Genomic DNA, 16253 nt, shown 5'->3' with positions numbered 1-16253 from the left:
CTGAATTTTGAGCCAGCAAGATAAGCGGCAAACAAATTTAATAAATACATTATTTTTATAACATAAGTCTGGTAGAAGCCCTAGGAAGTATCTGCAAATAGTATCTAGATGTGCCAAATCAGAGATTTTTTTTTATATGCTAAGTCCAAAAGGTTGCTATTACTTAAGGCACCAGGTTAGAAACCAGGAAACTATGAGTTCTAGTCCCACTTTAGGCATACAAGCCAGCTGGGTGACTTAGGGTTGGTTAGTCTCTCAATCCAAGTTCACCTCCCTGGGTTGTTTTGAGGAAAATAGAAGGAGGAAGGAGTATTTGGTATGTTTGCTGACCAAGTTATTTATAAAATAATAAAGATGGATTAAAAAAATACAACAAGAAGATTCTAGTAGCACTTTCTGGTAGGTTTCCTGCATAACATGATGTTCATGTATCCTCTGTGTAGTTTATTATGATTTCAAGGAAATTGACTTTTTGTAGAAAGGTCAAGGCTGAAATTGATGCTAGGGTGGAAGTTATTGAGGTCATGATAGGATTTGATGATTCTTTTCTGTAGATCCAGAAAATGAAAATATTAATATTACGCAGTGCGAATAGAATAGGAATAGAAATAGAATAGAATTAGAATAGAATAGATGTCAGTCACCTGCTATAATTTTTTACAAAAAAAAAACCGTAGAAAAAAGATAAAATTGTATTTCAATTTGCACAGTCAGATATTTAGGCTTGATACTATATAAGGCAGGAGTCTCCAACCTCCTTAGGCATGTGGGGTATGTTGTGAACATATGAGTACTCTCATAATGACTACTGAGGGAACTTACATTCATAACAGTTTAATAATGATAATAATAGTAGTAATAACAACAACAACAATAATAATAATAATTTAAAAAAGTTAGAAGGGACCTTGGAGGTCATCTAATCAACCCCCTGCTCAGGCAGGAAACCCTATACCATTTCAGACAAATGGCTGTCCAGTCTCTTCTTAAAAACTTCCAGTGTTCAAGCATTTTCAGCTTTTGGAGGCAAATTGTTCCACTGATTCATTGTTCTAATTGTCAGGAAGTTTCTCCTTAGTTCTAGGTTGCTTCTTTCTTTGGTTAGTTTCCATCTGTTATAAAACATTGAGTTGCTAGAATGCTATATGCCAGCCACTTGATCTCCCCTTTCATTGTTCTTTTCTGACCAGCTGACCTAGTTCCTAACAAACATTGGGTTACATGTTTACTTTGTTTTATTTACAATATTTATTGAAGTTATATGGTACTCGTTGTAATTGACTCACAGTGGCTTACAACAATATAAACTAGATTACAATCACTAATAGTATCAACATCTGTTTCTCATTCTTAATGCTATAAGCTGTCCAGAGTTGCCTTGCAGCAAGATGGGTGGCAAAGAAATTTAATAAATTCTTATTTTTTTTTACATAAAGTCTGGTAAAAACCCTGGGAAGTATCGGCAACCAAGCTAGCATCTAGATGTGCCATATTAAACACATCAGTTTTAAACCTAGTGGCACTAGAGAGATCCTGATTCAAGTCTACTCAGCACTGGAAATTTGAAGGGTGATTTCTGATGAGTCACTCTTTTAGTCCAACCTACCCCATAGAGTTGGGGAAGAATGGAAAAGGGAATGCAATGTACAGTCCTAAAGCTCTTAGAACACAGGTAGTCTGACTTACGAGCACAAGTGAGCCCAAAATTTCTGTTGCTAAGTGAAACAGTTGTTAAGTGAGTTTTGCCCAACTTTACCTTTCTTCCCACAGTTAAGTGAATCACTGCAGTTAGGTGAGGAACACGGTTGCTAAGTGAATCTGACTTCCCCATTGACTGCGTGTCAGCAAAAGCCGATCACATGACCCCAGGACACGGCAACCATAAATACATGCCAGTGATCAAGCAGCCAAATTCTAATCACGTAATCATGGAGATGCTGCAACTATCATAAGTGTGAAAAGTGGTCATAAATCACTTTTTTCAGTGTCGTAACTTGAAATGGTCACTAAATGAACTGTTGTAAGTCGAGGACTACCTGTAAAGGCACAGGGTATAAATCTAACCAATAAAACTGTACATATATTCCCCACCTTCTTGATTTTTTTAATTTAAATTCCGACAATCTCCAGGAACTATGTCTTCTGAATCCCAAGGTAAACTAAACTGGGAAAGATTGCAGTAGAACAGTGGTGGCGAACCTATGGCACACGTACCAGAGGCAGCACTGGGAGCCCTCTCTGTGGATATACATATGCCGTTGCCCCAACCTTGCCTCCCCCGTGACCCCCTCCTCACCAGCAGCCCCCCTGGAGGAGAGTTGCCCCCACGCGTGGCCCACGCGGAGCAGCGCAGCCAAGAACATGGCAGCCAGGGAGCATAGACAAGATTCTGCCCTCACGCCCCATCGCACAGTTGATGCTGCGGGGCGCGGGCAGAGGGTGTGGCCACAATGGCGCTATTGGGCTGCCTGGGCGATCTACGGCGGGCCCTGGAGGTGGTGAGTGGCCCTGTGGGCAGGCAGGGGGGCGGGGCAGCGGGTGGAGCGGGGGCAGGGCCAGCTTTTGGGCACTTGATCTCTAAAAGGTTTGCCATCACTGCAGTAGGATATAGGCAATGAACTTGAACCTTGTGTATTGATCATGGATTTTTTTTTTTGATACAAGACCATTGCTTTCTAGTTGTTAGATTTGCAATGAATTCTTAGTCTCCTTTTTCTAGGATAGAAGGATTTTTATCCCATATTTCTGAGAATTAATGGACCTAAGGCTCTTTTCCATTACACTGCTGAATAAGTGATAAAATTTTGATGCAGAAAAAATACTGTGAGAAGAACTGGCCAGCTGAGTGACTTTGGGCTGGTCACTTTCTTTCAACCCTAGGAAGGAGACAAAGGCAAATCACTTCTGAAAAATCTTGCCAAGAAGACTGCAGGGATTTATCCAGCCAGTCTGTGAAAATTGGACATGACTGAGCGGAAGAATTTTTAAATTATTATTAAGAAATTTTTTTACACAGCATTAAACTGCTACAAAAAGAAAGAAGAAAAAGGTATGAGAGTAAAAAAGTGAAAGATAGAAAAAGAAAACTCTAAAGAAGTGATTTCTGACCTTTGCAGCAGTTGAAAACAAATTTACCATTTCCACCAACCCAAATTGCATTTCAAGTTTCCCTTCTCATAAACAACTCTTTTTAAACAGTAAAGCTAACTACATTTAACCTTGTTTTTGATCTGTATCTGCACTGATCTTCAATTTTTGAAATTCATTCTTTCTCCCAAATTCAGCAATTTTTCTTCTATGATCTGGAGTGCACATGGGCAATCTCTCTTTTCTTGTCCAGAAAAGCTCTGCAGGACTGGGCTGACCACCAATTCAGAGTTCCAGCCTCAGTGTTGTCTCCATGCCTTCAAAAATGCATCAATCTGCCATTTTCCTCACCCAGAAGTCCCAGATAAACTGACCATTTTAGAAGTACCTGAAGCCTGAGTTAAACTTGAGCTAGGAACTGCAAGTTTGACTTCACACAAGCTGATGTCACGGGCTTTTTGGTGGGATTGTGTTTGGTTCTATTCATCAGACTATAAACAATGTTGCTTGTTTGGCTTTGACATATGGATATGGGGGATATAACCACTATGGTTTATTCAGCAATCTATAATTTGGTGCAAAGGGTGAAGCCAATCTATGTGACAGATTGTTAGGGCCTCTGAAAAGAAGACAAAAGGAAGAAGGCAAGAAACAGCCATCACAGAAGCCCTTTCAGATGGATTCTTTCCATCTGCCTTGTACAAAAGAGCTAGAATAACATAGATGCAAAATAATAATTATAAATGTTTAAATCGCTTGCAAGCTGCAATTTTATCTTGAAAAGTGGAGGGTATCACTATTCATAATGTTCATTTTGAGTATGCTACTTTGGTGCGTTTTTGTTAGGGTCATAATACTTTGTGGTACCCCCACCTCAACCTTAATTAATCAACTTTGAAAAGGAGAGGCAAAGGCTAAGAAGGTTATTAAAAAGTCTTATTTATTGTGCTCTGGAGGCTCCAGTGTCCGGACAAGGGTTGGGGGGAGTAACAAAAGAACCCAGCCATCCCTACCTCCAGAGTTCTGGTACTCCTATCCATGCAGAGAGAAGATCTGGAGAGGCTCTGGAAGAGCAAGTTGATCCTTTGGTGCCTGGAAAGTCATGACTTCCCTGAGGTTCCTGGAGTGTCAGGGATGGGAACACAGAGGCCCAATTTCCTCATCCTCAGTCTAAGCCTCTGGCCTCCCTGGTAGTCTACTGGCTTCTGTCACATCAGGCTGCATCTAAAAGTATAAAGAAGGAAGATGACTGAGTCCCACAAACATCTCTCACATCCCCCAAAGTACATGAGATGGCCAGAAAGACTCAGGTGCACAAATAAAAGTGACAGGTAACCATCCTCACTTGTCAGCTCAAACAGGAGGTCCACCCACAAAAATATGCCCAATCCCCAAAGCTAACAATTATAATTATCATAACTGAGTGCTGTTTGTGGCTGTTAGGACAAAGGCAAGCGCCTGCCTATTTCTTAAGTTAACTTTTTAAATATATTTTTTATTATTATTAAGACAATGCCTTCCAATTGAACGAGGCTTTGCCTTCAGATTGGAACACCATGAGAAAGGGCAATACTAGCCCTGCACTGTATCTCTGCTTTGCCTACATCCTTTCACATTTTCTGAAGAACTAAATGAAATTCTGAGGTCACCAACAATAAACACACAGTCCTGGAAGCAACCAATTGTTACTGCATAGAACACGTATTCTTTAAAACAAGTGAGAGAGGTCGCATTAATGAAGACTGCAAGGGTAGTGGACTCATGGGGTGTGTGTGCGGGGACTGCTGTCCTCACCATATAGAATAGTACACTGGAACTTGCCTATAAAGATAATATGAGATATACCACAAATTGCTCTAGAGCACTTAATACTGCTTTAAGTTCTTCTGTGAGAAAAGATCTACCTCATCCAAATCTGTTCTGGGCCTCTCTTTTATGACCTAGCTATGGCTTTGCCATTGTTTTTCAACCACATTCCCTTTTCATCTTCCCATTTCCAAATGTTTATACTCCTCCAGCTTGGGATGTTCTACAGGTCAGAAATTCCACAGATTCAGCTCTGCACTTACAACCAGGCTTGACCTAAAGCAGTCTGGTCCGCTGCTTCCTGCAACAGAACTACATTGATTTCTTTGAGGCCATTTTAGAAATATTTGGGGGAGGGGAAATGCCAGTGTGTCATCTTCCCCAAACTGAAATATGAAAGGCAATTTAGTAAAAAGACTAGAACGGGGGTGCCCAACCTTGGCTACTTTAAGACTTAGGGCTTCAACTCCCAGAATTCCCAGCCAGCATGGCTCACTGGGGAATTCTGAGAGTTGACATCCCCAGGTCTTAAAGCTGACAAGGTTGGACATGTTTGGTCTACAACTAAGCAATAGATTTAAAGAGTTAATGTGATTATCAGCTTCTCAACTCCAATTAACTAGGATCATTTTTCTAGATTCTTGAAATTCAATACAGCTATAATTCCGAAAATTACTAATACATTCAAGTGAGAAAATGTTAAGTACAATCCTAGTTAGAAGCAGGATTCTAAAATGCCTCAATTTTATCCAACACATTAGCAGAAGTATTTGCAACCTTCCCTAATTTTGTCCTTCAGATAACTTGTTCATGATGCCTAGGAACTGAAACCTAGCATATATGAATAGCAGAATTTAGAGAAATATAGAGAAATGTCTTTCTCAGCCTCATTTGTGGGATCATGTTAGTTCTGAGGAAATGGGCAATTTAAGAAGCATTTTGATCTTCTCATATTCTTCCCTTGACTTTACATAACATGGAATCATCTGACTTGATTTGTCCTTTTTGTTTGGAGATAACATCCTTGCATTCAAAGAGTCTAGCAAGTTTGCAACAAAGTAAGGAACCCACGAGTCAACAATCCAGTGCAGTAGGTGTTTCTGCAGGCCCAGTTGCTAATGTTTATCGAAACTCAATGAGAAAGTGTTCACTAAAATTATAAAATTAATTATATAAATTAAAATAAATTATAGGAGGAGCAAATTGCTTTATGATGTGAAATTGCAAGGTATGGCAGGGCAGAAATACATACTTTTTCCCAATGTGATGGCTTCCAAATAAGTTAGAATTTGAAGTCCCAGAATTCCCTGAGATTAAAACAAACATTGCAAGATTTGTGAAATTTCTGAGAATTTGGGCCCTGCAAGGACACCAGACTGAAAAAAATACAATGGAATCAAGTTTTGAGAAGTGAAGATTTCTGGGTAGAAATTCAAGCATACCTGAATTCTATTCAGCTCTTCTTGACCTTGCTGCAGCCTTTCCATCTCACTCTGAATACTATTCAAAGAGGCTGGAAAGCAAGACAAGAAATCCAGTTAATGAACATGCATTAATGGTACAATGGAAATATATGGACCATACAGATTGAGAGCATCTTACCTTGCAAAAGCTCTTTCAGTCAGAAGCAACGGAAGAAAAGGAAACAAAAAGGAGAAGTTGTTAATGCTAAAGAGAATTCCTCATATCAAGTTTCTAAATGCAGAGGATCTGATTTTTAAAAAATTAGCACTTGCCAATTCTAGAGATTTATTTCTATCTGTACAATCAGGATCACCATCTACTTTCCCCTGCCCACCTCTTTCTTCCCGCTCTCTCTCCAGCGCCCCCTGCAGGCTTGACTGAGATGCTGCTTCTTCATCCAGCTGCTCCCGCAAGGATATGATTTCAATTCGCAGGCGCTCAGCCTGATGCTCTGCAGCCCGAAGTTGTAAAGCAGACTCTTGTCTCAGCTTGGACACCATGGCTTGCAGCTCCTGGGGAAAGAAAAAGAAAGAAAGAAATCTGTTTTATTAACAGTGAAATTCAATCCGTACAACTACAGCAAATCTCATTCCTCAACCTCAGTATCAGCAGAAGTTGGAGTCTAGGTACCGGCACTGTGTTGGGCAAGCTCCTAGTTTCATCATCTGTTGGGAGAGGATTCTGGGAACTCATCCCCCGCAGCCCTTCATTCTCGGCATTGAGACGCTGTACTTCGTAGCTGAGGCGCTTGTGGGATGCAGCCAAATCAGCCTGGAAGAAAACCGCAAGGGGAAGGAGGGACAGACAGCAACCAATAACTATCCTTCCACTGATGTCTCCAAGAGAGGATTTAAAGGATTCTACATGAGAGCCTCTGAAAAACACTTATCCAGAAGAGAAGGATCAGAGTTTATAAGTGAGGAAAAGTCTGGAATGATCAAATCTACAGTGGACAAGATATACAGATAGTCTTCAACTTACAACCATTTGTTTAGTGACCATTCAAAGTTAAAACAGTACTAAAAAAAGTGACTTATTGCACACTTATGACCATTGCAGCATCCCCATGATCACGTGATCAAAATTCAGGCACTTGGTAACTGGTATATATTTATGATAGTTGCACTATCTCAGATTCATGCGATCACCTTTTGCGACCTTCTGATAAAAGTAAATGGGGGAAGCCACATTCGCTTAACAACCACATGAGTCACTTAATAATTGCAGTGATTCGCTTAACAACTGGCAAAAAGGATGTAAAATGAGAAGCAACTGACTTAACTGTCTTGCTTAGTAATGGAAATGGGATCAATTTTGGTCATACGTTGAGGACTATGGAAGGACTGTTAGTACATTTGGAGAAAGGAATATATGTGCCATCTTTCTAGGAGAAAACTCTATTCAAGACATTTTACAATAAATACACAAACTCCTCATCCCTAGCAGGAAAACACTGAATGTCCTGGCAACAACTTGCACTTGCAACTCTTCGTTGAAAAATCAGAAGTGCCAAACACAGGTTTTCTTCTGTCCTCAAATCTCCAGTGGTATATTGTATAGTTGCATCTGGACAACAATGCTCTACTGAGGCTCTACTCATCACAGATAGGCAATTTATTTCCTACCTTATTTTCTCAACCTCTACTGCAGAAGACCAGATAGCTTTTAAATTAACAAGTCAATAGCCTTGGAACTCCTCCTACCTAAAGTCTGAGTTCTAAAGATCCCAAATTGAGCACATCATAGCAGGATCATTTTTCCCAGGCTTCTCTTCTGATTCTTCTGTTATCCTTTGCTTCGCTTCCAACACTGTCACCCATCTACTATACTCACAATCTGCTCTTGAGTCTGCCGTTGCGTTTCACTCACGGTGGCTTGGAGGTTTTGGAGAAGATTCTCTGATGTCTGGATCTGAGCCAAAAGAACCTGAACCTACTCAGAAAAATGAGAAAAGGGGAAAATCGGATTTGTGGAAACTGAAGTTTGTATTCTATGCATGAGCTAGCAATTGGTTAAGATGCTGCCCTTAACATTGGTTAAGATGCTGCCCTACGAGTGAAATGTGTCAGGTTAAAATCACCAAACTGCCTATGGTTTTCATGTTATCTTTAGCAAGTCTGTGACTAATTCTGCAGAATGCAATATGCTGTAATGTGGCTTCCTTGATTTTGGCTTAACATCTGGTATAAACTAAGCCTTACAGGCTGTAATTTATAGCTTAGGGGCTACGTTCACCCAATATCTTATCTCTTTATCTGCATTCAGTTCAACCAGTTGGTTTTGATATTTAAAGATCTATATAGGCTGGTGCTATAGAATCTCAAGGAATGCTTCCTTTCATAGCATACACATCTGCCTAGAAATCTACATCATCCTTGAGAGATTTTTACCCAAAACCTCAGATGAATAAACTTGGATCCTCTCTACCACCCATACAATTATTTTTCAAATACTAGGGCAGACCCTTTTGTCTTCTTATAAATAGATTCTGAATATTTATTTTTAACTATACTATCGATAGAGTTCCAGAAAATGACATTTGAAATACTGGCCAGGTCTGGTTACTACTTGGAGACCTCCAGAAAAATTTAAGGAATGATAGGCCAATCTACGAAATAAAATATTCCAGTAGAAAGCAATGGCAAACTATTTCTACATGGATGTTTCTATGAAGTTACTAGTGTGTGTTAAGGTATAAAATTTAATAGCTGGAGCAGTGAAGGGTTGGACAATGAGTAAGAACACAGGGTTATAGCTAATTGGTTAAAGACAGCTAGCCACTGCATGAGGGAATCTGAGATGTGATTGGTTGCTGTGAGTAAAGGGGGAGTTTCTTTGTTTCCCGCCTTTTTCCTCTGTGTGCCCTGTGTGATTTACTTCATGATATTCCTGCTGTGTTGATTTACCTGACTATGCTCCTGTTGGCCTCTCTTATTTACTGTTTTAATTATTTATTTATATTTTATATAAATATATTTTATATATTTATATAAAAGCTACAAGTTCTTGTCAGTATCTCTGACTCCATTTGGACACTGGCTGCGCAATTCCCTGTTTTTATATAGATGATTTGGTATCATCCTGGTTATTTAATATTTAGTGTTTTGTTATGTCTTTTCATATGCTTTATGGATACAGGGATTTAATCCTGTATTCCACCTCAAGGTCCTTAGAAAAAGGACAAAAATCCTACTTAATACATTAGAACAAGCATGAGTTTACCTGCTTACTGCACTCTTCATTGCTATGTCTCAATGCCTCCTCCAGGTTAGCTTTCTCCTTTGCTCTTTCCTCCAGAGTTCCACGTTGCTGTTGCACCTGAGGAGGCACAAGGATATAGGGGATGAAGAAAGGAAGCCTTTAGCTTCTTATCTCCCATTTATCAAAATTCTCCTATAGATGGTTCTCATTTAACAACCACTTGTTCAGGGATCATTTGAATTGTCAACAGCGTTGAAGAAGTGGTATCTATGACTGGTCCTTAAAGTTCCATCTGTTGCAGTGTCCCTGCAGCCACATGATTGCAATCTAGGCACTCAGCAATCAGCCTGGATTTCTAAGAATAGGATAGGATTAGGATATAGAATAGAATAGAATAGAATAGAATAGAATAGAATAGAATAGAATAGAATAGAATCTTTGTCACTTTAAATGTACGCTAATCAGCATACATTAGAATGAAATTTTGTTGCATTCAGCTCTCAAAAAAATACTATTATGCATATACCTACACACACACACACACACACACACACACACGACACAGAGAAACATCAGTCTACTTCGAATGTACATATATACATGGTACATGGTGGAAAAAAAAGAATCCTACGAATTTACAAGACGAATAAGGAACAAAGCTGATACAGAATCTAGTAGTTCTGCTATAAATGCTTCGAAACCTTCTCCCAAGGGGAAGCAATAGGAACAGACTGTGAAGTGGGTGTGAACAATGCTTCAAGCTCTAAGCAAATAGCACTTACAAGCAGTATCCTGAATAATGGGAAGCATTATTGTTGCAACATCCTGCAGCCACACAATTGCAATTTGTGTCCTTCCCTGCTGGCTTTCCACAAGCAAAGTCAATGGGGAAGCTGGCAGGAAGTCAAAAGGACACATGAGAGGTCCTTGCTTAACTCACACAGTTCTCACTTCACAATGATTGGGAACTGCCAGAATTGCCATTGCTAAGCAGCACAGTCATGTGATATCACATTTTATGACTGCATCACTTAGCAATGATAATTCCAGTCCCAATTACCCTTGTAAAGCAAGAATTATCTATATTTCTCACTATGCTAATAAGAATTATCTTATTATTCCTCTGGGGAATTATCCCTCTGGGAGTTACAAAGTTGATGGCAGTCTAAAAAAATTGTCAGCTAGCAGTAATAGCCTCCAAAAAACTTTCCAAAGCAGCTAAAAATCCTTGCTAAGATAACTGTGAACAACACCAAAGCACAAACGCAGCACAGAGAAGTCTTGAAAACCAATACCAACAATACTGATTATGTAGAATCATTATCAAGTAAATCCATCCACAGCTGGTGACAGAATCAGGAGGCCTCAATCAGCAGAGTATTTTAGAGCTGAGGGCTACAATGAAGAAAGCCAAATATAAATGCTACTTGCCCTTTTCATATTCCTAAAATAGAGATAGGCAATATTATACTTCTACAGATTTCCCCCCCCCCCCCCCCCCCGAAGCAAGCAGAGTTGAAATTTATGATGCTCTTGTAATATATTTGGGGGAAGAGTTGAAGGAAGACAATGGGTGCTTTAAGCCTATCATTTTTTTTAAGGTTTAAAGAATTTGATTTGGTATTTTATTTCTTAACAATCATTCCTTTCAAAAAGAAGTTGCAAGAAAAGGAGTCAGGTAGCCTTTGCTTAATGACCCTAATTGGGACTGCAATCGTTAAGTGAAGTGGTCATTAGCTAAAGCATGTGACTGCACTGGTTAACAATGGCAATTTTAGTTGTCCTGGTTGTGGTCATTAGGCAGGACCGTGCCATTCTTAGGCAAAGACCTCACATTTTTTCCTACCCAGATACATTTGCCTCTGCTTCAACTTCCCCCCACCTGCCTATGCCCCCCTCCAATCTTTGCCCTTTTGGTGGCCCTGCGCTTTACCACCTCTCTGCTGCTTTCTTCCTCCTGCTGTTGACAAGGGGCATTGGGTCTGGCCATTGCAAAACAGCAGTGGCAGCTATGTGAGGCCTTCCGTGGCAGCACCCTTTTGAAATATTTAATATTTCTGCATAAATATGACCTAACACGTGACCTGTTCTCCATACTAGATAAAAAGAACCCAATTAAATAAATAAGTCAAAAGCATTTTTACATTTTTGCCACTGCGTAGCTTTAGATCATTTTCCTCAATAAATAAATGAACAGGTATAATGTTTTCATTCAATTCATTGGGTACACTTTATCTAATTTTAGGACTTGTGTGAAGAACAGATTACATTTTAAGACATGTCTATGCAGAAATGTTGGAAATTCAAAAGGGTTCACAAACTTTTAAACACCACTGTACATAGTTGAAAGTTGCTCTAAATGTTTTTGTAATATTCCCAAATTCTTGCAACATCAGTTTAGGGTGCTTACTTTCATAATGCCACAAAAAAAGGTACAGCAAAAGCTGGGAGAAGATGACCAGAAAACAGCATGAGTGGACAGAAGCAACAGAGGTAGGTAAATAAAAAGTTTATGGAGTCTTGAAGTGGAAGCATTTGAAAGTAATTTGGAACATAATATTCTTTCTGTATAAAAGAAGTTACTATCTTGGATGGCCATATCCCAAAAGACAGCACAAAAAGCACCTTATTGTTAGAAATATCTCTAACAATAAAGTATCTTTGTCTTTCACACACAAACCTGTTCTTGGAGCTGAGCCCACTCTGATTCAGACACAAGCTGGTATCCCGCTGGTGGTAAATAAATAGTCTCAGGCACCAGGGTTCCAGTTGAGGAGGCAATGGAACAAGTCTCAGGACTTGGGGGACGTCTGCGTCGGATAGAATGCCCAGAACTTGGTGCCAAAGAGGAAAATGAAGCAATGGAGATGCTGTCCAGATTACAAGCAAACTTCTCTGCTACTCCTCCTTCCATTAAAGGAGTCTGGTGACTTCCAGGCAAATCCGTGGACACAGTTTCGGGGTCAGCAAGAAGGGATTCAGCTGAGCTACATAAGGAATGCTGAAAAGAAAAATATGGAAGTTAAAAGAATTCCAAGCTGTTCAGATTGGGTATTGCAAAGTATTTATAGCTGGGACTCTTATTTTTAGGACCGTTTAATTCAGATTCAGAATAGATCATCATGGAGAAAATCTATTTGTGCGATTACCAGGAGTTGAAGAAGACCTGATGGCACAATCAATTTCACATAGAGTTTGCCCAGTTTGCATGACCTGACGAAATAATGCTCTGAGCATCCATACGGAAAGAAATCAGGAAGGAAGCTGAGGCCCAGAGATCAACTTTCTCAGTAATGCTGCTCTCCCTCTGGAATACCCTGCCCCTCCAAGTTAGATGTGGCCCCGCACTGATGTATCAGGAAATGGCCAAAAGAAGCCCACTTTAAGAAAGCTTTCACACTTATTTGACAGTAGCCACTGGTTTATTTATAATTTTCAATCAGTTCTGCAATTACTTAGTAGGTTTACGGATGGATTTTATTAATGTTTTATTTCATGTGTTGTAAGCTGCCTAGAATCAGAAGAATAGGAAGCATATGTCTTTTGGTAAACAAAAAATGTCTATAACCTGGCCTAAAGGACTTTCCCTGAATTTTCCATCATTAATGGAAGACTTGTAAATTACCAGAAGTTAAACATTTGCTCTCCCACTTTTATATGCTGCACTGCCCATAGTTTTAATTAATTGTGCAGTTCATAAATATGTTTGAATAAACAAATGTCTTCCATTAATGATTCATCTACAACTTTCGCAGGCTTTTAACCATCCTGTAAAATTTACTTTGTCCTCATATCATTCATTTTCTGCCCCCCGTCATTCAGTTCTTCCTTGCCAATCTATATTCTTTTTTGAGATCCACCTGCAACACTCAGGTGCAGAGTTGCAGACTTACATTTCTGGTATTACATGCACAAAGGCTTGGCATCTATTTATTCTGAAATACGCATCTGTTTCAGATATATTTTGTAAGATATTTCATACCTTTATGCATCCCAATATTTACCTTTCCTTCTGTCCCTCTTTCCCATCTTGCCTCCTCACTCTGCAGCTCCTGAACCAGACTCTCAGCGTGGGCCAGTTTTGCTTTCAATTCAGCAATTTCCTGCTCCATCGGCAGCACAATGGCCCGGAGTCGTTGAGTATCCTCTTGTGCCTGTAGAGACATACAGACATAGGTCTTGTTTTTTCCCCCTGCCCACTGGAAACTCAGCTCAGCCCTCAAAAAGAGATTCTGGTTGAGTACATTGCTTACTTTTTCCATCTGTTTCTCCAATGAGTCCAGAGGATTGGTCCTTGGCAGCCTGCTCCAAACATTTTCCCGGCTGTCACGCTGGAAAGCTGACAGACGGGCCTCATAGCTGGAAATAGTGTCTAGAAAGGAAATAAACCTTTGAGCTGCCACCTCCAAGGCAAGATGCGATCAGGATGAGGAGGAAAGGCTTAAGGCACTTAAGCAAAACAACTCCAGCTCCTTCCCCACCCACCATAACCTGCATTCCTTTACCTTTCAGGATAGTCTGCAAAGAAGCCACCTCTTCCTGGCACCGGCGCTGGACAGCCTCTACTGCCTCCTGCTTGGTGCCTTCACTCACTGCAGCCACAGCACGGACCGTCTCCACTTCGGCCAAGGCGGCTGCCAACTGGGTTTGCAGGCTTCGGATGGTCTCTTCAGGATCGGGGCTCCCAGAGAGATTCGGGGCGGGAGGCACGCCCACATCCTGCACCCTCTGAGGCTCTTATAAGAAAAACAGGGACAGGAGAATGACAAACGGAGCTAGACTGGAACCCAGAACTGCCCGTCCCCCAATCTATCACATCGCTCAGCCAATAAACTTTGTAAGCCCTGGACCCGACTTAAACATCCCGACTTGACCTTTGACCTTGCTCAGTCTGGGTGACACCAACAGCATCGCCTCTCTAGCAAGCCCCATAGCCACGAGGGGCGTGGCCTCCCGCTTGGTCGCCAGCCCACCGCGGGGAAGGGAGGGGGCGTCCGCGCGTACCTTCCATTCTGCCAAGACTTTTCTAACTACTGCTCCGGCGCTGGCGGTGCGGCAGCTGCTGCTTTCCCCGGAGACCGAGCGAGGCCGGAATTCCCCGAGAGGAACCGGAAATAACCGAAGGAATTCGGAAATGGTCGAGAGAGAGAGAGAGAGAGAGAGAGAGAAAGCATGGATGTGCCGAAGAGGGACGAACGATCGACATACCGCGGTTTAAAGGTTTAAGGCGGGCTCTTTGCGGGACTGCCCGAGACTTCTCGACCGTTTCCGAAGAGAACCGAAGGGAAGTGGCGTATTGGTGAGGAGGAAAGGCGTTTGTCGAAACGGTGTTTTTGCATATCCAGGAATTGTCTTTGAAGTTGGGCCTGAGGATTCAAAACAGTAGTTTAAGAGAGAGTTCGATCTTTGGATTGGAAACCTGTTTTTTCACCACCACACACAAAAAAATGTCACCTTCCACGACAGGTTTTTAAGAAGAGATTGGACAGTCACTTGTCTGAAATGTATAGGGTCTCCTGTTTGAGCAGGGGTTGGACTAGAAGACCTCCAAGGTCCCTTCCAGCTCTATTCTGATTAAAGGGACTGAACATAGCTTTCATAATCATCATCGTCATTTTAGCCATTGTTTATCCACTGTAGGATGAAGGTCTCTATTTTTAAACCTCAGCAACATTAAAATGCAGGATTGGACATAGACTGCAGTAAACATTCCGATTCCGAATGGAAGTCCATGCATCTTAAAGTTGTTGAGGTTGAGAAACACTGATACAATGTTGGGTAAATGTCTCACATTGGATACAGCAGTGCAAATATAGCCCCTAGCCTAGACTGAGGTAATTATACAAACTTTTCAAAGGCAGTCAGTTCATCTTCTGGACTGGATGCATGTTATGTTAATTTCTTACCTTGGGCAGAAAAAAAAAAATCCCTGGTGCAAATGCCATAGAGCCCTCAGAGGCCAATTCCCTTTTTTTAACCTTCTCATTTATTGCTGTCTCCAGGGAAATGTCTGCAGGTAGCTCTATAGCTGCAAAGGCTCTGTTAGACGTGGCAAAAATCATGGCAAATTTTTTTAAAAAATCTGTTTATCCCCAATCCCTTTTGGGATAAACAAATTATGCAAAGAACAGAAAAGAACAAGAACTAGTATGCCTGAGAAATTAAAAGGCATGAAATAGGGAAAGGTAGGAAATATATTAATCTAGTTTACACCAACTCCTTTCACCATTCCTTTCTATCCTAATCAAAGCAAGTCCATGCACTGATCCATACATATCCTTTTTGTTCCTTAAATTTTACTGCTCTCTGAAGAACATATTAACTCCATCCATGCACAACTTTCTCAGTCTTCCCTTTCTTCTTGTCCCAATTGCTGTTCCTTAATATATGGATTCTTCATTCTTAATGTATTATTTTCTTGTTTTTCCACCCAAACTTGAGGATCCCATTTGCAAAGTTACATACCCCATTTGTATTCATACTTTAGATTTTCCCCATCTTTAATAAACATGGTGCATAAATTCATCTACTTGCTGTATGTTGTTATCATTTCTGTCTAAATTGCTATTTTTTCTTCCATGTTCTCTGTCAAAGACAATTAGTAATATTTAATAGATTAATTTTCAGATTCATAATCCTCACTACATCATGAAATGCAACTAACAGTTGCTACCAATCACTTGGGTTCTCAACCA

General features: G+C 40.5%; 1 protein-coding gene across 2 annotated transcripts; it reads right to left on the bottom strand.

Moving 5' to 3' along the window:
- Positions 1 to 4009: 4009 nt before the first annotated feature.
- Positions 4010 to 16027, bottom strand: RABEP2 (rabaptin, RAB GTPase binding effector protein 2). Of its 2 annotated transcripts, XM_039335289.1 has the most exons (13): positions 14563 to 16027; positions 14064 to 14294; positions 13812 to 13930; positions 13563 to 13712; positions 12239 to 12559; positions 9580 to 9675; positions 8191 to 8289; positions 6988 to 7128; positions 6692 to 6869; positions 6496 to 6507; positions 6336 to 6406; positions 6146 to 6200; positions 4010 to 4311 (listed from the first exon to the last, which is right to left on the bottom strand). In XM_039335289.1, the coding sequence occupies exons 1-13, from the start codon at positions 14567 to 14569 to the stop codon at positions 4301 to 4303; spliced, it is 1491 nt and encodes a 496-aa protein (XP_039191223.1). In that variant the 5' UTR covers positions 14570 to 16027; the 3' UTR covers positions 4010 to 4300. The 2 variants fall into 2 exon arrangements, with proteins under 2 accessions (XP_039191223.1, XP_039191224.1); XM_039335290.1 differs by lacking the exon at positions 6146 to 6200 and having other exon boundaries at positions 14563 to 16025.
- Between the last annotated feature and the right edge of the window lie 226 nt (positions 16028 to 16253).

The sequence above is a fragment of the Crotalus tigris genome, unplaced genomic scaffold (genome assembly GCF_016545835.1).
Source record: "Crotalus tigris isolate CLP2741 ecotype Arizona unplaced genomic scaffold, ASM1654583v1 scf7180000017639.5415321, whole genome shotgun sequence".
NCBI lineage: Eukaryota > Metazoa > Chordata > Lepidosauria > Squamata > Viperidae > Crotalus > Crotalus tigris.
Note: the sequence above shows the minus strand (reverse complement) of the source record. Positions and strands in the feature narration are given on the sequence as shown.

What these genes read in the sequence shown, in the direction of transcription:
- RABEP2 (XM_039335289.1), bottom strand. An exon ending in GGGCTCAGCTCCAAGAACAG is followed by an intron (nt 9,676 to 12,238) that starts GTTTGTGTGTGA and finishes GTGCCTCCTCAG; the next exon opens with GTGCAACAGCAACGTGGAAC. An exon ending in GGCAGACTCAAGAGCAGATT is followed by an intron (nt 7,129 to 8,190) that starts GTGAGTATAGTA and finishes GTTTTCTTCCAG; the next exon opens with GCTGATTTGGCTGCATCCCA.